This window comes from Durio zibethinus, chromosome 6, assembly GCF_047325235.1.
Source record: "Durio zibethinus cultivar Kanyao isolate XHJ-2024 chromosome 6, ASM4732523v1, whole genome shotgun sequence".
Lineage (NCBI taxonomy): Eukaryota > Viridiplantae > Streptophyta > Magnoliopsida > Malvales > Malvaceae > Durio > Durio zibethinus.
The window spans coordinates 4,458,658-4,480,549 of record NC_143167.1 but is presented as its reverse complement, the minus strand read 5'-3'; the positions used below and the strand labels follow the sequence as shown (position 1 = coordinate 4,480,549).

At 37.3% G+C, this 21,892-nt stretch overlaps 4 protein-coding genes and 1 pseudogene across 6 annotated transcripts; 3 read left to right on the top strand and 2 right to left on the bottom strand.

Annotated features, from left to right (window-relative positions):
• The first annotated feature begins 888 nt into the window (after window positions 1–888).
• On the top strand, window positions 889–2,712 carry LOC111286222 (GDSL esterase/lipase At2g30310-like). Its single transcript, XM_022876092.2, has 3 exons — window positions 889–1,649; window positions 1,961–2,222; window positions 2,313–2,712. Exons 1-3 carry the CDS (start codon window positions 1,026–1,028, stop codon window positions 2,501–2,503), a joined length of 1,077 nt encoding a protein of 358 aa, XP_022731827.2. The 5' UTR covers window positions 889–1,025; the 3' UTR covers window positions 2,504–2,712.
• A 509-nt stretch (window positions 2,713–3,221) lies between these two features.
• Window positions 3,222–4,221, top strand: LOC111284247 (GDSL esterase/lipase At1g06990-like). The gene is made up of 2 exons (XM_022872972.2): window positions 3,222–3,910; window positions 4,005–4,221. Exons 1-2 carry the CDS (start codon window positions 3,287–3,289, stop codon window positions 4,089–4,091), a joined length of 711 nt encoding a protein of 236 aa, XP_022728707.2. The 5' UTR covers window positions 3,222–3,286; the 3' UTR covers window positions 4,092–4,221.
• A 4,888-nt stretch (window positions 4,222–9,109) lies between these two features.
• Window positions 9,110–16,153, bottom strand: EXO70B2 (exocyst subunit exo70 family protein B2). 3 transcript variants are annotated; one of them, XR_016342720.1, is made up of 3 exons: window positions 13,473–16,153; window positions 10,970–11,213; window positions 9,110–10,201 (listed from the first exon to the last, which is right to left on the bottom strand). XR_016342720.1 is itself a non-coding variant. In XM_089761909.1 (2 exons), exon 1 carries the CDS (start codon window positions 15,392–15,394, stop codon window positions 13,475–13,477), a length of 1,920 nt encoding a protein of 639 aa, XP_089618035.1. In that variant the 5' UTR covers window positions 15,395–16,153; the 3' UTR covers window positions 10,815–11,213; window positions 13,473–13,474. The 3 variants fall into 3 exon arrangements, 2 of the variants coding, with proteins under 2 accessions (XP_089618035.1, XP_022730330.1); XM_089761909.1 differs by lacking the exon at window positions 9,110–10,201 and having other exon boundaries at window positions 10,815–11,213; XM_022874595.2 differs by lacking the exons at window positions 9,110–10,201; window positions 10,970–11,213 and adding an exon at window positions 12,407–12,698.
• A 130-nt stretch (window positions 16,154–16,283) lies between these two features.
• On the top strand, window positions 16,284–17,418 carry LOC111285256 (PRA1 family protein B1 pseudogene; annotated as a pseudogene).
• An 11-nt stretch (window positions 17,419–17,429) lies between these two features.
• On the bottom strand, window positions 17,430–21,751 carry LOC111285255 (sorting nexin 2A-like). The gene is made up of 5 exons (XM_022874596.2): window positions 20,459–21,751; window positions 20,148–20,357; window positions 19,534–19,794; window positions 18,550–18,636; window positions 17,430–17,808 (listed from the first exon to the last, which is right to left on the bottom strand). Exons 1-5 carry the CDS (start codon window positions 21,533–21,535, stop codon window positions 17,728–17,730), a joined length of 1,716 nt encoding a protein of 571 aa, XP_022730331.1. The 5' UTR covers window positions 21,536–21,751; the 3' UTR covers window positions 17,430–17,727.
• Between the last annotated feature and the right edge of the window lie 141 nt (window positions 21,752–21,892).

The following is a 21,892-nucleotide window of genomic DNA, read 5'->3' as shown; positions in this document are numbered from 1 at the left end:
TAATATTTGTTAGCGCAAATTAAGCTTCTAACCTCCGAGTCACAAATGGAGCAACCTTACAGTAATTGTAGCAAATGATGAACTAGATTTTGTTAAATAGAGCTTCGACTATTGATTGAGAATGAACTAACAATTTAGAGCATGACAGGATTTGAGGTAACAGACAGATCAGGGTGCTTTGGGACAGGACTTGTGGAGGCTTCATTCTTGTGCAATCCTTTGACTCCAACGTGTGAAAATGCTTCATAGTTCTTACATTGGGACAGTGTTCATCCTAGCCATGCCACCGACCAAAATGTTGCCAAATTCGTTGAGAAGTCTTTCCTGAATTTCTATGTGATCAGGTCTACTGATTCATTGAATCAGAGGAATGAACAATCGAATATTATTATGCTTCTTACCTTTTTGTTGGTAGTTTTACACTTAGAACACACTTTCAATCTGGTAGACGGTTACAAATCTCACATCGCATCTGAGCATCTCCTTCAAATTATTATGCTTTTTAAGAACACTGTGGCCAAGCATGGCGGCTATTATCAACAGTCTTACTTTTAGAGAAAATTTCACTTGCTTTTGTTGCAGATCACAAATGGTCCTGCATATATTTTCCAAATCTTTTAAATCCCTACAATTTTGTAAAACCCTTTCATTAGAGATCATATAGACTCATAATTTTACTAATTCCAAATTTACAAGAGTCCTATTATTTGGTCATCAAAAATTTTGATTTACAAAGAACTTCTACTTATTAATATATCTCTTGGTTAAATATATTTAAAATAATTTTTATTACTTGGTCATTAAGAATTTCAATTAGTTCAAATCATTAATTTTTATTGTTTAAATATATTTAATTACCAATTAATTTTTTAACCAATTCCATTCAAATCCAAATTGGTATTGAATTAATTAGAATTTAATTAATATCAGCAAAGATTATAAATATAAATAGTCATTTAATCACTATGAATTCTCAATATATCTCATTAGCAAAAGCGCTTCTCTTTGCCCCTTAAGAAGTCGAGATGGCAACCTCCAAACTCTTCGTTATTGTCGTAGTACTCGTTTCAATGACCTTCATCAACACTTCCAGCCCCGGCAAGCCCACAACAACGCCAAAGTTCCCTGCCATTATCATCTTTGGCGATTCAACAGTCGATTCCGGTAATAACAATTATATCGGCACATTGTTTAAAGCTAACATACCCCCATATGGAGAAAATTATCCAGGCCATATTCCCACAGGGAGGTTTACAGATGGAAAACTTGTTCCAGACTTTGTGGCCTCTTCTATGGGGATCAAAGAGGCTGTACCTCCTTTTCTGCAACCAAATCTATCTGAAGATGAACTTCGCACGGGTGTTAGCTTTGCCTCTGCTGGATCGGGATATGATGATTTAACTACTACATTATCCAATGTGATCCCAGTTTCAAGGCAAGTTGAGCTCTTTAAGAGTTACATAGAGAAGCTTAAGGGAATTGTAGGAGAAGAGGAGGCCAAGAACATCATTGGTAAGGCTCTGGTTATAATCAGTGCAGGAACTAATGACTTTGTTTTCAATTTCTTCGACATACCAACAAGACGATTGGAGTTCGGCAATAACGGGTACGAAGATTTTCTGCTGCGGAGGGTAGAAGACTTTGTTAAGGTAAACACAACTAATTATCTACACTTCAAATTATTACATGTTTGCTAATGTCTTACTTTATTACCTCTGAGAGCAACAAAAAAGAAAATAGATATGAACTGCTGTTTTTCTCTATTTTCTGTGCTTTTCTTTAACCTACCGTCTATTTAATGCCCGTAGCAATAGAAATTTCAATTTGGATGTGCTTGATATCAAGTAGACAGGAGGATTTGAACCTATAACCAGCAATCACTAATTTTTTGATCCAAAGCAAGACTTAAATTAAATTATAGTATTCAATATTTATACATTACTTATGCTTGAATTTATAGGAATTATATGATCTCGGATGCCGAAAAATGATTGTAGCTGGTGTACCACCAATTGGTTGTCTACCCATTCAAATGACAGCCAGACTTGAGTTTCCAAGAAATCGACGATGTTTGGACGATCAGAACTCAGAAGCGCAATCTTATAACATGAAGCTTGCGAAATTGTTGCCTGAAATACAAGCAAAGCTGCCAAGGAGCAAAATTTTGTATGCAGACACTTACAAGTCATTGATTGACATGATAAGTCATCCTCAGCAATATGGTAATTATAAATTATCTTACTGCTGTTTTCTTGAAGTAATATTACTTACGTTATTAAACCAATTTTTAACTGTTTTGTATGGCAAAACAGGATTTGTGGAAACAAAGAGAGGTTGCTGTGGCACCGGACTTCTGGAAGCTTCATTCTTGTGTAATCCATTGACACCAATGTGTCCAAAACCTTCACAGTTTATATTTTGGGATAGTGTTCATCCCACCCAAGAAGTCTACCGGAACCTTGCCAAATACCTTGAGAAGGAAATTTTTCCGCAGTTACTATAGACTGCTACATAGAACCCGAGACAAGTGAAGAACTTCTGGCTTGATTTCTTTGTATTGCCTTTTTTGGCTTAGGAAAACAATTTATATTCTAACCTTTATAAATTTTTATTTAGGAAGTTTTAGAATGAATTTGACCTATTCTTATATTGATCTCCAACTTTTATTTAAGAAAACTATCATTTATCATAAATTGAGTTTTTAGAACCATTCGTTATGTTATATACATAAAAATTATATAATTTGTTGTTAATCTTATTTCGTTTATACGTCTTTATTTGAATTTGATGATAAAATTAAAATCATTCTGATTTAAAGAAAAAAAATTTTCTAAGTTCGAACAAGATTGTACTAACAGGCATTTCTAATGCATCATTTTTTATCGAAATAATGCATATTTTGTGTACTAATTAAAGTCTCGGTAACACAAAGTTTTACCTATCTATTTATAGATAATTTTTACATGTTGACATTACCAGCTCAAGTTTTAACTTTTGGTTTAGATTCAGCATACAATTGTTCGTAATTAGGTATCAACAGAAGCAAGAAACTTAAGTCCAAGGCATTTGAGCAAGAAAACAACAACTCCAACATTAATTCCCACCTCCAAAACTAGTAATGCTTCAATAAGCAGGTTGGCTCACTCAAATATAGAGTTTTTCATACTTATCCGCCAATATTTACTCATGGAAATTCTAGCTACAAGTATATCAACCATTCCCTGACTTGTTTCTTTATAAATAATCATCATTAATCACCAAGTCGTCTAATTAGAATAAGATAAAAATGGCAACCAGCACACTCTTCATTATTTCCCTGCTGCACACTTGGATGAACTGCATCAGCACAAGCCACATAATGAAGCCCTCAACACTGCCAAAATTCACTGCAATTTTCATCTTTGGTGATTCAACAGTGGATACCGGCAACAACAACTACATCAACACATATCTTAAGGGCAATTATCCCCCATATGGCCTAGATTTCTCCGGTCACATTCCTACAGGTTGGTTTTCAAATGGAAAATTTGTTCCTGACTATTTGGCTTCCTCTCTGGGGATCAAAGACACAATCCATCCTTTCCTGAATCCAAATCTATCAGATAATTATCATCGTACAGGTGTTAACTTTGCATCTGCTGGATCAGGATATGACGATTTAACTAGTAAACTTTCTAGTTCTATACCCTTGTCTGAGCAAATTGAGCTATTTAGGAGTTACCTAGAGAAGCTTGAGGTAACTGTGGGTGAAGAAAAGGCTAAGACGATAATTGGTGGGGCTGTGGTGGTGAATATTGCAGGAACTAATGACTTTATTTTCAATTTCTATGATATACCTACGCGGAGATTGCAGTTCAACATTAGCGAGTACCAAACCTTTTTGCAGCAAAGTCTAGAAAAAATTGTCATGGTAAATACAATTCTCTCTGATCTTCACTTACAAGACACATGTTCACCAAACAAATACTTGAACTATGTACTGATACAGAAAAGTCTACTTATAGGAACTGTATGATCTTGGATTCCGAAACATGGTGATAGGTGGTCTTCCTCCAATTGGTTGCCTTCCATTTCACATGATCAAGCTTTGAAATCCCATGAATCGAGGATGCCTGGAAGATCAAAATTCGGATGCACAAGATTATAATGGCAAGATTGCGAAGTTGTTACCTCAATTGGGAAGCTGCAGCCGGGGAGCAAAATTGTCTATGTAGGAGTGTATGAGCCATTGGTTGACATGATAATGTTACGCTTGAAGCAATAAATATAATAATACAGAAGCAATATATCACAATAAATCTACAGTAATAGACAATAATCAATAACGCAGGAAAAATAAAACACACCAAGATTTACGTGAAAAACCCTCTAGTGTAGAGGAAAAAACCACGGACTACCAAAAAAATCCTCACTATCAAATAAGGGATATACAAAGTTCTTTTCTAGCTGAAACTAGAACTAATCAACAACTAGAGAGATAATTAGAGAAATCTCACCAAATAGGTGACTCAACAAATACAATCCGAATTTATTCTTAGAGAGCTTCAAACCCGATCTTCACCATTCAGAATGTAGAACTCTAAATCATAAATCTGCTGACAAAGTTTTAGCTCAATCAGACCATGGATCGACTTCCGTTCAACCAATTCTCATTTCTCTTTTTTCTCTCTTTTTTTCCTGGCTTTTCTTCTTTTCTCTTCTTGATTTTCAACACTACCTTAAAACAACTCGACCTTTTTTTTATTAAACAGCTAGGGCTCTGTGTAAAAAGAAAGACCAAGGCCCATGACCTTTGGTTGGTCCAATTACATGGGGTTGGACCCCATTTTCCTAACAATCTCCCCCTCCAACCCCATTAGGAAGAGATTCATAACCATAACAGTTTCATTTGAAATTTACCTTAGCCAAGGAACTTATTCCATCCAAGTTACTGCAAAGCTCAAGCTTCTTCCTGGGAAGTGTCTTAGTTAATATATCCCTTACATTCTCATCAGTATGAATTTTCTTCAACAACATCTGCTATTCTTTAATCACTGAACGTAACCAATAATATCTAACATCAATGTGCTTTGTTCTAATATGGTATATGATATTTTTACTCAAATCTAAAGCACTCTGGCTATCACAAAACACCACATACTTTTTTTTATTTAACCCCAATTCAAGAAAAAAATATTTCATCCAAAACATTTCTTTACCTACTTCAATTGCTGCAATAAACTCAGCCTCTGTAGTTGACAAAGCCACACATTTTTGCATCTTAGATTGCCAAGACACAGCTCTTTCTACAAAAGTGAACAAATACCCTGAAGTAGATTTTCTATCATCAAGATCGCATGCCATGTCAGCATCAGTAAACCCTTTTAAAACTGGTTGTGAAACTCTATAACTTAAGCATATTTTTTAGGTACCCTTAAATATCTAAAAATCTATTTTATGCTTCCCAGTGAATCTTTTCTGGATTAGAAAGAAATATGCTCACTACACCAACTGCACGAACAATGTCAGGCCATGTACAAACTATAAAATACATTAAAGAACCGACTGTAAAAGAATAAAGAATATTAGACATAGCTAGTTACTCTTCTTTAGATATCAGATAATATTTCTTACTCAGATGAAAATGATTGGCAAGTAGACTGCTAACTGATTTAGCATGTTATATGTTGAATCTACTAAGCACTCGTTCAACATACTTTTCCTGTGACAACCACAGCTTTTTAGCTCTCATATCTCGGATAATATCCATACTGAGAATCTACTTTTCTAGACCTAAATCTTTCATATCAAAGGACTTAGACAATTGTTCTTTTAACCTGTAAACCATACTAGCATCTTATCACACAATCAATATATCATCAACATATAATAAGAGAATAATAAAGCTACTATCAAAAAATTTTTTGACATACACACAAGGATCCATTATCGTTCTTTTATAGTTGTGACTTACTATAAAAGAATCAAACTTTTTGTACCGCTATCACAGAGCTTATTTCAAGCCATACAAGTTTTTCTTCAATTTACATATTAAATGCTCTTTCCCTTTCACTTCAAAACCCTTAGATTGATTCATATAAATGTCTTCCTATAAATCACCATGCAAGAATGCAGTTTTAACATCAAGTTGCTCAAGCTTAAAATTCAAACTAATTGTTAATCTTAATACCACTCGAATGGAACTCATCTTCACAACTGAAAATAAGATCTCATCAAAATCGATACTTGATTTTTGAAAAAAACTTTTCACCATCAATCAAGTTTTGTACCTCACTAGCTTGTCATCATCATTTTTCAACTTGAACACTCATTTATTTTTCAACAGTCCATTCTCTTTCAGAAGTTTAACAAGATCATAAGTACCATTTTTTCGTAATAACTCCATCTTTTTTTCATTACTTTTAACCAGTGCTTTCTATCCGGAATAGCCTGCACATCTTGAAAGTTCTCTAGCTCTCCCTCACTGGTAACTAAAATAAAATCTGAACTTGGATACCTAGTAGATGGCTTGCGCTCTTTAGTAGATCTCTTAGGTTGAAACTCTACATCACCTAATGTCGAAGGTAGCTCACTTTACTCGATACTTTCAGGTAGAGAGGATTGCTCTTCCTATTTAAAACTAATTGCATCTGGCTCATCACTAACTGTGGTTGACTTATTCATATCCCCAAGTTCTATTTCTTGCTCATTTCTACTATCTGTGGCTCTTTCCTGTGAAACTTCTGTCAGTGTTAAAACATCACACTTAACAGTAACCCATGTAGTCTTATCATTTTTCTCAAGGTTTGTTATAGTTTTTTTTCATGAAAAATTATATCTCTGCTTCTGACTGTCTTTCTCTTCACTGGATCTCATACCCTATAGCTAAATTTCTCATCACCATATCCCATAAACATACACTATGTAGCTTTACTGTCAAACTTTGACCTCTACTCTTTCGATACATGCATAAATGTTTTACATCCGAAAAACTTTTAAATGAGAGTATGAAGCATATTTTCCTGTCCATACTCTTTCTGGAATGTCAAAACCCAAAAGAATTGATGGTGATCTGTTAAGCAAATAACAAGCTGTGTTGACTACTTCACCCCAAAATGGCTTTAGTAATTTTGTCATCCTCAACATACATTTAACTTTTTTCATAATGGTATGATTCATCCTTTCAGCTACACCATTATACTGGGGTGTTCCAAGTTTTGTCATCTCATGCTTGATCTCATACTTTAAACAGTACTTTTCAAAGCTTTGGATGTGTATTCCCCACCATTATCAGTCCGAATATACTTCAAGGATAATCCTGTCATCTTTTTCACCATTGCATAAAATTTTTGAAAATACTGTAGTATCAGACTTTTGTATTTCAACATATATACCCAAATCTTACATGAAGCATCATCAATAAAAGTAATAAAATACCTGCTACTACCTAATAACTCAACCTTAGTGGGACCACATACGTCAAAATAAATCAATTCTAATCTATTTTTTCTTTAAGAACTCTTATGTAAAGAAACTCTACAATGCTTATCAAACAAACAATGATCACATGAATCGAAAGACATACCTTTGGTTAAGGGAATGAGAGACTGTCTTGTCAAAACTTGTAACCTTTTCTTGCTCATGTGTGCCAACCTCTTATGCCACAAGTTTGCTGTAGCATTATTCTCAACGACATTTTCCTGGTTGCCATTCAATTGCATCAATGTCTTGTACATTATGCAGCATAATTTTTTTCTTGTAATTATCATATATCTTTTGAGAAGCTTTCACTGCCCATTCTTTTGTCGACTCTCATATCCCTCTTTATCAAGGACATTAATAGCAAGCAAGTTCATTCTCATATTTGAAATGTGTTTAACATCCCTCAAAGTCAACATGCAACATGTACTAATTTGTATAATAATATCACCAATCTCAACAATCTGCAACACACCATTGTTTCTCATCTTAGTGCAACCAAAGTCTCATACTTTGTAAGTTGTAAATAACTCTCTCTTAGAAACACAATGATATGTCGCTTCTGTGTCAATTATTCACTAAATATTTGGATCACCAACATGATTATAATTATCATGTGTACAAATCAAAATAACTCAATCACTATCTGAATTCACTACTGTAACATTACCATCATCTAAACTCTTACCTTTCTCATCGTTTCACTCTTGCTTCAAGATTTTACAGTGTCATTTTATATGAGCTGTTTTACCACAATGAAAATACTTCATTTTATCTCTGGACTTACATCTATGTTTAGACTTACTATGGCCTTTTGAATTATAATCTCTGTTGATGTTTCTATCCCTATTCTCTGTGACCAGAGCTTGATTCTCAGGGTCTATATCTTTTTACCTTACTTCTTCATTAAACATATTGTCCTTTACGATCTCCAATATTACCTTATAATCATGAGCTAAATTAAAAACAGTCACAACTAGAGTATTTCAGCTATCTGACAATGAACCCAAAAGAAACAATGCCTTCATTTCATCATCCATCTTAAGTTTCATAGTAGTCATCAGATTAAATATGTCTTGAAAAGCACTCAAGTGCTTTGTAATCGATCGTCCATCCATGTACTATAAAGTTGCAAGCTTTTTAACAGGCATAATTTTATTCATACCTATTTTTCTTTGATACAATGCTGCCAATTTTTTTCAAACAATGTAGGCATCTGTCTCATGCACTACATGATGCAATACGTTGATATCAATTCATTTTTTTATTACAGTCAGTGTCTTTCTGCCTAACTTCTTTCAATTTTCATCTTTCATATCTACTGGTTTAGCCGAATCACTCAATACCGACTCATACAAATCTTTGCAATGTAAATGATCCTTCATCATAAGCTTCTAAATTAAATAATTTGATGCTGTCAATTTTATAATACAACATGTATCACCCTCCATGATCTCAAATAGAATTTACTTTTGTTGTGGGCTACTTCTATATCGTTGTCTCAAAATAACCTTGCTCTAATACCACTTGTTATGCCTGAAGCAATAAACACAATAACACAGAAGTAATATATCGTAATAAACCCACAATAATAAACAACAATCAAAAAAATAAAGCACACCAAGATTTACATGAAAAATTTTTCAATGTAGAGAAAAAAACCACGGACCACCAGAAAAATCTCCACTATCAAATAATGGATATACAAAGTTCTTCTCTAGCTAAAACTAGAGCTAATCAACAACTAGAGAGACAATTAAAGAAATCTCACCAAATAGATAATTCAACAAATATACCACGAATTTATTCCTAGAGAGCTTCAAACCCAATCTTCACCGTTCAGAATGTAGAACTCTGAATCATAAACTTGCTGACAAAGTTTCAGCTCAATCGGACCATGGATCAACTTCCGTTCAACCAACTCTCCCTTCTTTTTTTTCTCTCTACTTTTCCTGGCTTTCTTCTTTTCTCTTCTTGGTTTTCGATACCATCTTAAAACAACCCTACCTCTTTTTTATTAAGCAGCTAGGGCTCTGTGTAAAAAGAAAGATCAAGACCTATAGCTTTTGATTGGTCCAAAACTAATTGCATGGGGTTGGACCTCATTTTCCTAACAGATAAATCACCTTAAAAAATATGATAAGCTAGTATTTGTCAGCGCAAATTAAGCTCCCAACCTCCGAGTCACAAATGGAGAAACCTTACAGTTATTGTAGCAAATGATGAACTAGATTTTGTTAAATAGAGCTTCGATTATTGATTGAGAATGAACTGACAATTTAAAGCATGACAGGATTTGGGGTAACAGACAGATCATGGTGCTGCGGGACAGGACTTGTGGAGGCTTCATTCTTGTGCAATCCGTTGACTCCAACATGTGAAAATGCTTCACAGTTCTTATATTGGGACAGTGTTCATCCTGGCCAAGCCACCGACCAAAACGTTGCCAAATTCGTAAAGAAGGAATTCTTTCCTGAATTTCTGTGTGATCAGCGCCACTGATTCATTGAATCAGTGGAATGAACAATCGAATATTATTATGTTTCTTACCTTTTTGTTGGTAGTTTTACACTTAGAACACACTTTCAATCTGGTAGATGGTTACAAATCTCATATTGCATCTGAGCATCTCCTTCAAATTATCCTGCTTCCAAGAACACTGTGGCCGAGTATGGCGGCTATTATCAAAAGTCTTACTTTTAGAGAAAATTTCACTTGCTTTTCTTGCAGCTCACAAATGGTCCTGCATATATTTTTCAAATCTTTTAAGTCCCTACAATTTTGTAAAACCCTTACATTAGAGAAAACCATCTTTCATTAGAGATCACATAGACTCATAATTTTAATAATTCCAAATTTACAAGAGTCCTATTAGTGGGTCATCAAAAATTTTGATTTACAAAGAACTTCTACTTATTAGTATATCTCTTGGTTAAATATATTTAAAATACTTTTTACTACTTGGTCATTAAGAATTTCAATTTGTTCTACTCATTAATTTTTATTGTTTAAATTTATTTAATTACCAATTAATTTTTATTGTTCTTCTTCCGAGCTAGCTGCTCTCTTTATTATAACTTCTGAGATTTGGATATCAGATTGAGAGTTAAATACAAGCATTACCTTATATGTAAATACCAAGTCATCGTTCCAAAGAGAGTTAAAAATGGCTCTTACACTCCTATTAATACTGGTGCAAATCATCACCAAAGCATGCAGTTTCATGAGGGCTGCAATTGTGCCAAATTTCACCTCCATTCTCATCTTTGGTGACTCCGTGGTTGGTACTGGGAACAACAATTTTATTTGTACGATTTTTAAAGGAAAATTTCTCAAGTCACATCCCTACGAGTATGTTTTCAAATGGAAAACTCATTCCAGACTTTGTTACCAGTTTTCTAGGCATAAAACAGACTGTCCCTCCTTTTTCTAGACCCAAATCTCTCAAATTGGTGACCTTCGAACTGGTGTTAGTTTTGCATCATGCTGGTTAACGATATGACGATCTTACCACTGTTGCAACAGGCGAGTCATCCCAGTGTAAACAGGCGAGCCATTCCAGTGTCCAAGCAACTTGATCAATTTAAGAGTTATACAGCAAAGCTTAGTAGAATTGTTGGTAACACGGAAGATAAAAATATCATATAAAATTCTTTGGTAGTTGTCAGTGCAGGAACTAACGACTTTGGTTTCAATTACTCTCCCTCTTGCCTTTTCGTTGAGCGCAGCTTGACGTTAGCCACTTTCAAGATTTTCTGCCAAAAAGCAATACAAGACTATGTCAAGGTTATATCAAAAGTCTCACCAAAAAGCAATTTAATAGCCTCTAGGTTTTGTTTTTAACAGGGTAACTTCCAGTTGTTTGCAGGAACTATACAATCAGGGCTGTCGCACAAGAGCTATAGCAGGGCTTCCTCCAATGGGTTGTCTTCCCGTTCTAATCACGGCAAGACTACTTAAGCACCCGCTTAATCGGACATGTTTGGAGGATGAGAATGCAGACGCTCAGTCTTACAATCAAAAGCTTGAGAACTTGTTACCTCTCAGCTGCGGGCGTCGCTTCCAGGCAGCACAATTATACATGCTGACGTATATACACGATTTCTGGAAATGGCCAATAATCCACAAAAATATGGTAACACAATATGTATTTAACTTGGAACTGTTGGTATATTTCATGGGAAGCAAATTGAGGAATGATTTCTGTAAGGTGTGACGTAGGTTTCACAACCACAAAAAGAGGATGCTGCCGGACTGGATTAGTGGAAGCGGCATTCTTGTGCAATCCAAAGACTCCTGCATGCGGAAAGCTTTCTCAGTTCTTATTTTGGGATAGCTTTCACCCGAGCGAGGCAGCTTACAGAGCCCTGGCTAACTTCTTAGAAAACCAGCTTGTTCAAAGCATCCGGTGATCAAAGTTTTTAGTGGAACAAAATGCATTACGCATAGCTTTCTTTCTTTCTTTTTTCTTTAATCTCTTGGTTGCTAAATAACCCTTCCACAGGCCATAGCTTTCACCTTGATTTATCTATTGACATGTTGTTGGATTGGATCAGGTCATAGGATGGAAAATAGAGTATTTTATTCTGTGCTTTTAATGCTTTTCCTATATTTTCAATCAATTTCAGCTTGTCAAAATCTTTTTCAATTGAAAGAGAAAGACATTGGACCCACGATATACCAAATTACAAGGCACAACATTTTGACTCAAGGAACCTAAAAAGCAGAAAACATCCCTGATGTTTTTTCGCGTCTTTTGTCACCTGATCCAGATCTATTCAATTTCAATCCACAATCTCCTTTGGCCAAAAAAAGAAAGTCTACAATCTCCTGATAGTATTTCTTTTCTTTTTTGTATCCATTTATCCAGAATTAAAAAAAAAAAATGTCATTCTTTGCCATACCACGTAATTATCATTCTTAAGTCGATACAGCCAGAGTGAAGGAATAAATAAAAAAAAGCCCAAGTCAAATGAATTAATTTGAATCTAGCTCAATCAGGGATGAGAATAATATCAACTCACAACCATAAAAGGAATGTTGTTTTGATAGGCACAAGAAGCTGCATGAAAATGTTGAACTCAGAATGCTTGAAAGTAATCATGGCTTGGGATATTTTAGATCAAGTATAAAATAGATTGGGTGAAGACAGAAAGGAATGACTCATTCATTATTCCAATGGGATAAAATGCTAATTCTGGGGAAGAAATCATTCTTGTGTTGGCCCATCCGAGCATGATCTGGAAAGGAGTAATTTTGGTAAGGTTATACGCTTTAGCATATGTGCAGAAAATGGTCAATCTCAAAACTTTATTTATTGGCCGAATGCAACTTCTATTTCTATAGGCTAAATCCATACAAATGAATCTCGTACTAATCAAGTTGTAGCATCTACCATATAGAAGAAGCATGCACAGGACTTTAACAATTCTTGAAAGCAACTATGCCCAAATGGCATTTTCATTACAAAATTGCCTACAACAGATGTACAAACGATTTGTGTTAATTGCCCAGCAAAGACAAGGAAACTTCCCAATTTAACAGATCCTACCCAACGAAACAACACTTATGGATTAGCTTTTACAATTTGAATATTAGATGGGTAAGTCATAAAGTTGCTGTATCCAATTATCCACCCGAGTAACTAAAAAGTGAAACTAGGACTTCATGTTTATCTAAATCCTACCAAATCAAATAGCAGCTTAGAAAAATAATGTACTACCATAAATAAAAAACCAGTAATAAGAATTCCTCATATAATAAATGATAATATATCATGTATGATTAGATTTCCTATATACAGATGAAGAAAACGGTGCAAGATTATAATTCACCTTAATACCAGAATACATTCTGATTAATACAGGCAAATATCCATGATTTTAATTCACAAAGGAAGAGGAAAATTTGTGCTAAATGCATAACAAACACCTAGTACCAAACTGCAAATCATTTTAGACTACCATTCACTCGACACAAAAAGAATCCTTGAACTTGCACTAGCTGCAGGTTACCTTTACTTCCTGCCACCGGATGATCCGCTTGCTCCCTCAAACAACTCATTAATCCTAGCCTCAATATCTTCTGGGCCATACCTAATAAGCCTGTCAGCGTTCCTCCCAAGTTCAGGGATACATTGGAGCCTCCCAATGAAGTTTATATAGGCTGGTGACAAAAGCCTAGACACTGAAATCCTCAACTCTTCTCTCAGCTGCTCATCGAATACAACCCAAGTAGACTGAGTTTTACATACCTCCTCAAATTGCAAATTGAATGACTTAATCTTCTCTTTCATAGACTTGGCAATCGCATTTGAAGCCAAGGAGGAATTGTCAAGCTTTAAAGTTCCCAAAATCTTATTCCATGAACTTCTTTGATAATTCGTACAATACTGCCTGACTTTTGCAGTGTGTTTTCGGATCCAATCATCACCCAAAAGTGACCCCAACTCACTGTCCTTCACTTTTTGTACAATATATCTTCCATTATTCATCATAAAAACAGAACACAAAGCAGAGTCTCTATAAATCTTGGACTTTACCTCCAAATTACTCTCCAAAAGCTCCATAATCCATGCCATCTGAACCGACATTGAAGACGAAGACGAACCTCTATCATCAAGCTTATTAGATGGAACAACCACATTACTTTCGTCAAAAACTTGTTCTAATGTCTGTCGGGAACGACACGCAGCACGGAGATAATTCATAACATAACGTGTAATTGGATGAAGTCCGCCACCAGGAACAGCTGCCTTAGCTGGGTCCCGCCGAATCAAATTCTCTAATTCCATGAATATCCCTCGAATTGCTTCTCCTAATCTCTTCCAAATAGTAATCGCTTCGTTTCTAAGAACCAAACAGTACTGATCCGAAAAAACATAATCAAATTCAGGCATCAAGTCACGCAATGTCTCGAACACATCGAGAACTTTGAAAAGTCTCTCCGGTGATCGGCTTCCAATAGCAATGGCGTCAGCGAAATTAAGTAACTGAATGGTGGAGCCACGGCAGACTTCCATGAAGGAAAGATCAGCAGCGGAGGAGAATCCGAAGAAGACGCGATCGCATAACCGGCGTTCGCTCGGGAAGAGGATGCGAAGCGCGACGTTTGCGGCTTTGATCCAGCGTTCAATCTCGTCTTCGAGCTCTTGCCATGGCATCTTTTGGACTTCGTCGATGCTCAGCTTTTGTAACCCTAGCCTCGAGATGCTCTCTTCGAGGAACTCTCTTCGGCACGTGCTGTAAACGTGAGAGCATTCTTTACCAAACCCTGCGGCTACCATGCGCTTGGAGATCTCGTGAAGATCGTTTATAGTTCCTGATGGAAGCGCGTCGATTACGATATCGTAGTCCGTTATCGGTTGAGCTATTGGGATCTGGTGATCAAGATCCGCACCGTTGTGAAGAATACCTTCTTCGTTTTCTTCATTTTCGTCGTCTGAATCGAACGATAAGTTCCCTGTTGACTCGTGGTTGTTTCGACTCACTTCAAACGACTCTGCACCTCGCTCCACCAGAGACTTGAACTCATCCTCGAGGCGGAACATGGCCTGTTGCATCAAGTCGTCGGCGCGTACAAGACAAGCGCCGAAGGATTTCTCAGCGGCCATGGGGCTCCAGTCCCTGATCGTTCCAATTAACTCGTCAATAGCGTCAAGGAAGGCAGAAGAATCAGCCATGTCAGCCCAGATGGGGTGGTCAAACGCCACGTAATGGGAGATCTGACGATCGAAGGAATTAAGGGTCCGCTCGAGCGTGGCGCGTCCACGAGGGTCCTCGTCGACCATTTTCTCAGACAACTTATCGCGAGAAAATCTGCCGTCGAAGTTTGAAAAGATCTGCAAAATATCGTCCGCCATGGTGTCGTTTTGGCCCAGCGTCTTGGCTATGTGCCTGGCCACCGCTAACAGCTTCTCTTCACCGTTCTCAGCCATCGTGCAAAACAGTCAACCGTTTCTTCTCTCTAACTCTGGTTGCTTCTACTTTAGCTCATGAAAACACTATTCTCAGCCGCGTTTTCCTCTTGGTTGAATATAATTAGAAGTTTTGAGGGAAAGACGTGAGGGGAAGTGATGAAGGGAGATGGGTTTTGAGATGGAGGGAATGGAGGGAGAGTGAAAGTGATATGACGGAAAAGACCTTGGGAAACGCGGTTTGTTAAAAGAAAAAAAAGAGCCAGATAAAGCGAGTTGAATGGAAAAAGAAGAAAAGAGAAAGTGAAATTGGCTTATAGTTATGGATGGTAATATATTGGAAGACTGAATTGGTTTTAGAATGAGTGAAGGTGGACTGGAGACGCAAATTCAAACTAAAAACAAAAACAACGAAACGGTTTCCAATTCCATACCAACAAAATAATCCCTGAAGATTATTTTTTATATTCCTTCTAATCATAGGTTTAAAATGTTTATTTTGACTCTTGATGAAGTTAGGAGAGGAGAGCCTCTAGCCTAAGAGAATTTTAAATATCCGGGAAAAAAAAACAGTTAAATGACTTTAATATTGAGCAACAAACTATATAAAAAAGAGGGAGGAAAGAAGTTCATCCCAACTACTCTATATAATAATAATAATGAGTTCAGTTGAGTTTGCCATAAAGTCTCTCCGTTGACAAAGTCTAACCATTTTCTTTTTCATTACTAGTGCGTTTCCAAAATTAAACAGAGCCTTTACCAACGGGCCTTACCGTTGGCACTAAGTAGTTGTTTTATATCTTTTGAGCCTACTGGATTTAGACGACGCCTTCATCAATGGGCCTGATTCTCTCTTTTAAATTATCCATCCAAAGATTAATTTCGGAAAATAAAGGAATTTACTTGAAAAATGCTGCTTCCCCAGACCCAGTCGTTACTGACCGATAATGCCAGCAAAAGGGGAATCTTTAGATTTAAAAGAACGCGATCAGAACCGTTTATCCCATCAACGGTTTCAAACCCCACCAAAATAATCCCAGAAACCGTTTATGTAAGCTTCTCAAATCAAGTCTCTCCAACTGTCTCCTGTCTTCTTCCTCCGCTCAAAGCATACTCAACCAAATTTCTTCCAACCGTCTCTCAGATTTCTTTGAATTTCTCTTTCATCACCACCAAACCAATGTCTTCGAATCCAGTGCTCCCAGTCTCAACTTCGGAGCCCAACGCCGAATCTACACCTTCCATCACAACCCCTAATCTCCCGTCCATCCTCACGCGCATCTCTCGCTCTATCCGCCACGCTCTCTCTCACTGCCGTCCCTGGACCGAGCTCATCGACCGCACTGCCTTCGCCAAAACCAGCCTCCTTCTCCGATACCACCTCGCGAGTACGCAAGAATTTCTCCTACTTCCGATCGAATTATCTTACCGTACTCGCGGGTGTACTTGCGTTCTCCCTTATCTCCCACCCTTTCTCTCTAATAATCCTGATGTCACTAATCTCAGCTTGGCTTTTCCTCTACGCGCTGCGGCCGTCGGACCAGCCGCTGGTGATATGGGGCCGAACGCACTCGGATAGAGAAACGCTGGCGATATTGGTGGCATTAACTGTGGTGGTGAAATTTTTGACGAGCGTGGGATCACTTTTGATATCGGGAATCATGATAGGGCTGGGTATTGTGTGTGCTTACGGTGCATATAGGATGCCGAAGGATCTGTTTCTTGATGAACAGGAGCCGTTGGGGTCGGGATTGTTCTGGTTTGTAAGTTGGGCTGCTTCGTCTGTTGCCGCCGCCACCGCCGCGGCAGCTCCCGCTATTGTATCGCGCGTCTGAGCATTTTGATTTATGGGGTTCTTTATTTTATGATTCATTGATTCTGTTCTTTCAAGGAATTAGTATTGTAGATCCAGCGTCGTGAGAACATATGGATCTATGGCGTTTTTTCTTTTTTTGTTTTTTTTGAAATGTGGATTCTTCATTCTTTACTTTTACATTGAGAATTGTATTAATGAAACTATATAAAAATTGTTATTTATTGGGCCACCATACCACTATTTATCAAGAAATCAGGAATTTTAGTCACTGGCCAGGCCATGCCAGAATATCAAATAAGTTGTAACAAACAATTTCCAGGATCAAATCAAATGCAACAGTCGTGCTACAACCTTTCTCTGAGATACAAATTAAAGAGGGAAAAAGTTATGCGCTAAAAAAAACAACTAACCAAAGCGCTCCATTTTCTTCATTATTACTAATGTAAAACTATCGCCTAGTAGGGAGGGGGCAATAACCAAAAATATAAAAAGGAAAGGAGAAAGTGAAGGCTGAGGATTTGAATATACATCCAAACATTTAAGAACTATCTTTTGCATATCCACTCGTCTCCTCTGCAACCTTTGCCCACACATTTGAAATTTTCTCAGCATATCCCACCTGTTACATTTTTGTAAGAAATGTCGCTAAGAAACAAAATGTTGAATGCATAAATAGTTAATATGTTGAAAGCTTCAACTGCATTCTCTTCATTGTCGATTTTTTCTTTTTTTAATTCGTAAGTACAAGCTCAAGTACATAACAATATTTTGACAACAGAAATTGAACCACCCGTTACAGACAAGCAGCCTTAACACACAGGAATCTATGGCCCTTTTTAAGAGGGGGGGGGGGGGGAGGAACAGAGTTCAATTGATTCAATACACTAGTTATACCTTTTATAGCCACAACCCATAGTAAAGTAGAAATAGGGGAAACTAAAACTGTTCAAATTGCATTTTGAGAAGGGTAGCAAACAAAATCCACAAGGACCTCTTGTAAAAGCAAGAAAGCCCCATGATCAATGAAGTGACCATAAAGTGACATGGGACCATCTTTTAACGAAGAGTAACTAGGGTCAGAAACTGACAACCGAATACATCTAAAAGCAAATCAACTACATTGGTTTATAAAGCAAAGACAATAGGAACAGGCTTGATTACATAAAGTTCAGTGAGTAATGTAGCTTTCAGCAAAGAAAACACAAGTTTTATCGAATAAATTTTATGCACAGGATACTAAAATTTCAATCAAACAAGTTTGCAAATGGGTAGACTAAGTATACTCAAACCAAGTTAATCAAAGCTCTGACCACACGATAAGATCATCCAACATGGACAGGAAAACAAAAATCAAAATTACCTGATTTACAACGAACCCCTTCAACATGTTCAAGAAGTCAGCACGTCTTTCATTGTCAAGCCTTTCAAGTTCACACCTGTTATTTTCCTGCAATTACATCATCATGAAACAAACTTAGAAAATGACGAAGATAACCATAAAAATGCAGATCATGTACTAGCAAATGTAAACACAAATCAAATCATATCAGTACCTAAAAAACCTACAATAAAAGGACCCAACAATGTACATTTGCTTGGCGCAAAAGACACAGCTCAAAGCGACTTGATCATCTTTGTAAAGCACATGAACTAAGTATAGTTGTGCACCCTTCTTTTCTTCTAAATTATCACATGAAAGTTGAAAAGATAAAGAGAGAAAGAACTGGCAGTAAGGGGCATTGCATGGCTAGTAACGTAGTTTTACTAATACCATTATTATTTCCCTTTAAGTTAATCCTATCAAATCTTCAGTTGCTCTTTCAAATCCTGTGTTAGTAGCTTTATTCAAGATTTAATAAAGGCTGTGACCTAAGAGCTGTTTAAAGAGTAGGTATGCTTATTGCCTAGCATCATGCTTGCATGCACTGAAATGTCAATAAGGGTCAGCCTAAAAATAATAAAAGAAATACAGGAAACTGAAACAGTCAAAACAGTGGGAAAGCCACATAGACATGACTGAACAAGTGCTACCATCTAAAACCAGCTATTCGGCAGAATAGATTGGCAAAACTAGTTATACCTCAATCAGTTGTGTGGTTATGAACCTTTGTTCATAGAGGGAAACCTCAATAAATTAGCAGTGAACTATCTTTATCACAGACAACTTCTTGGATATCTAGCATTGAGCCAATATTTATGTGATAAAAACATGCAATGAAAATACAAAGCATATATATTAACAATCATAGCATGAACACAAGACAAATTCCATATATCAACAACAAAGGGGAAAAATTATCCTCAAATTCAGATAAAGAGAAAACATATTATAAAAATTACTTACCTTGATCCGCTCATATTCTCTTATGGCAACATTTTTAGCATCTTCAGTAACCCTTATAGTCTCTTTCAACTCCTCTATCTTGCGTACCCTTGATTTGTCACCACCAAATATTTTTGATGATGCAGCTTCAAGTTTTTCAGCCCTCGAATGCAATGTAGATAGTTCTGATAGGAGAGTTTGTACCGTCAATAAAGCACTTGATCGATCAGAAAATGCACCATGCACGGCTAACATAAGCCCAAGATATTCATGAAGCGTATCCTAAAAGGCACAAAAAACAAAGTGCATTATAAATAATTATGAACTTCCCTTTTCAAGTATAGAAACCTCAACAGAAATAGCAATCACCAGCATAATTCCTTGAATTTCGAGTAATGCATGCACTAACAACAATAACTAGCTTCTAAGCTAATCAACAAGCCAGCTATTCAACATAGCTTCAGACCTCTTAAAGTTGTCAATTACCAAACTTACTGATTACTAGAGATTTGTCACATTGCAAACTCATATTCTTGTTCAAAACAAATTGCCGACAAATGAATACTTGTAGACATCTCAAATCCATGTTTTTAAGTTCAAAAAGTAAAATGAGGTGCAGTTTTTTTGCATATTACCAAATGCTTGACAGTCTGCGCGTTCAGTTCTCGGTAAAATCTGCTAGCTTTGACTGCTGCAGTTGCCAAACACTTCATGTCAGCAGCCCGTACTCTTTGAGGATTGAAAATAGCCTCCTCGTTCTCAAACTTAGTCAACTTAATAAATGCCAAACCTAATTCTCCCATTGTCTCCCCCATATCTTGCTGTGCTTTAACAAGTGCCTCAGCCTAAATGAAATTTAACAACATCCCAAACAAAAACCATAATCAAAAACTTTATCCAAGATTCAAATGTACATTTCAAACTCCTGAAAAACCACTAAAATTACCTGCTGAGAAGCATTGCTGAGTTGCTGCTCAAGATCATGAATCCACTCTTTCTTCTCCATAAACAACTTATCCTCCTCTACTACAGGCGGTTTAGAACCACCCCAATCATTTGCTACAGACTGTTTCAATTCCTTAAACAACCGCAACAAATCCCTCCCGCCTTTTGCAGGCTGCACCACCTCGTGAGGCGCCACCACCGCAGTACTTTCCCCAAACAACTGCTTCGGTAACTTCACAGCGCCATCAAGCATCCGTGAAGCCACATCAGTGCTTGTCGCCAATGGAAGCCTCCCTTCCACTTGCAAAAACACCTTCAATTCATCGCTTAATCCAATGACCGGATGCTCCGCCAGCCTCCTCAAATATTTCTCCAATGCAACCCTTCTTTGCTCAACGAATTCTTGTTTCTGCATCACCTGAGATTCCACCACATTTTTATCCGGCCTCGGCGGAATAAAATATCCACGGTAAGCTTCCGCTAACCGATCCGATAACGTGACTACATCCCTAAACCTTCTCCTGACACTAAATTCGGAGGATCCAAATTCTGGAATATTCGTTCTCGTCGTAATTAAATAAGTGTAATAAGTATTACCTCCGGGCACGAGTGAATTCGCGGTCTCTTGCTCTTTTTTGGGGTTGGAAACCGTAATTTTGACGTAATCTGAGCTGGACGATGGCGATCTGGAAAGCGTCAATGAAGATTCTGGATTCTTAGAAGGCGAATCGAGGCCGTTGATTTCGTTGACTGAGTTCTCATCGAAAGGACTGAAGATGACATCAGAGTAGGAAGGAGGCTCGATGTAGGAGTTATTATCAGATGCGTTAAGGTTACGATAGAGTGGAGGGGAAAGCAAGGGATCGGAGTCGGCTGGAGTCGCAAGGATCGGCGGGGACAGCGGGTGGTGCGTCGTGTCGGAGATTGATGACGTGGCGCTTCGATAACTAGAGTAGGAATTATTGTTCTGATGGTTGTTATGGTTGCTGAGAGGCTCGTCAAGAACGAGATTTTCCATTTCTTCACGGGAAGCGAAGAGGTGAGCTTCTTCGAAGCCCTGGTTCTCAGAGCCCATCATCTTCTTGAATTAGTAGATATTTCCCAGGACAAGAAAAAGAACAAAAAACAAAAAATTAAATGAGTTGGAATCAGCTTATCAAAAAGGGCGCGTCAGGGTTTTCGATATCATCGACATGTGTGTGGTGGGCAAGGGTGCGCAGTACGCCGGGGTGCTATGTGGGAGAAGAAGATCGAGGGAAAGGTCGCACTCGCACGTGGCTTGAGCGTCGGGGGCATGGAAAAATGTGAAAAAGGTGTGGATAAGCAGAAAAGATAAGAAACCAAACGACAACCGGCTCGTTTTTTGGTTTTTCGTCAGGGTTTCTTCAACTGCTGATGGGCCCGTTTTCGGGTTTGCAATGAATATGGATCTGGA

Excerpts from the sequence above, each read along its gene's own strand:
- LOC111286222 (XM_022876092.2), top strand. The coding sequence starts at position 1,026 with ATGGCAACCTCCAAACTCTTCGTTATTGTCGTAGTACTCGTTTCAATG. Across the intron at positions 1,650-1,960 it reads GGGTAGAAGACTTTGTTAAG|GAATTATATGATCTCGGATG; the intron begins GTAAACACAACT and ends TTGAATTTATAG. Across the intron at positions 2,223-2,312 it reads AAGTCATCCTCAGCAATATG|GATTTGTGGAAACAAAGAGA; the intron begins GTAATTATAAAT and ends ATGGCAAAACAG.
- LOC111284247 (XM_022872972.2), top strand. The coding sequence starts at position 3,287 with ATGGCAACCAGCACACTCTTCATTATTTCCCTGCTGCACACTTGGATG. Across the intron at positions 3,911-4,004 it reads GTCTAGAAAAAATTGTCATG|GAACTGTATGATCTTGGATT; the intron begins GTAAATACAATT and ends GTCTACTTATAG.
- EXO70B2 (XM_089761909.1), bottom strand. The coding sequence starts at position 15,394 with ATGGCTGAGAACGGTGAAGAGAAGCTGTTAGCGGTGGCCAGGCACATA.
- LOC111285255 (XM_022874596.2), bottom strand. The coding sequence starts at position 21,535 with ATGATGGGCTCTGAGAACCAGGGCTTCGAAGAAGCTCACCTCTTCGCT. Across the intron at positions 19,795-20,147 it reads CGCAGACTGTCAAGCATTTG|GATACGCTTCATGAATATCT; the intron begins GTAATATGCAAA and ends TGTGCCTTTTAG. Across the intron at positions 17,809-18,549 it reads AGGGGTTCGTTGTAAATCAG|GTGGGATATGCTGAGAAAAT; the intron begins GTAATTTTGATT and ends AAAATGTAACAG.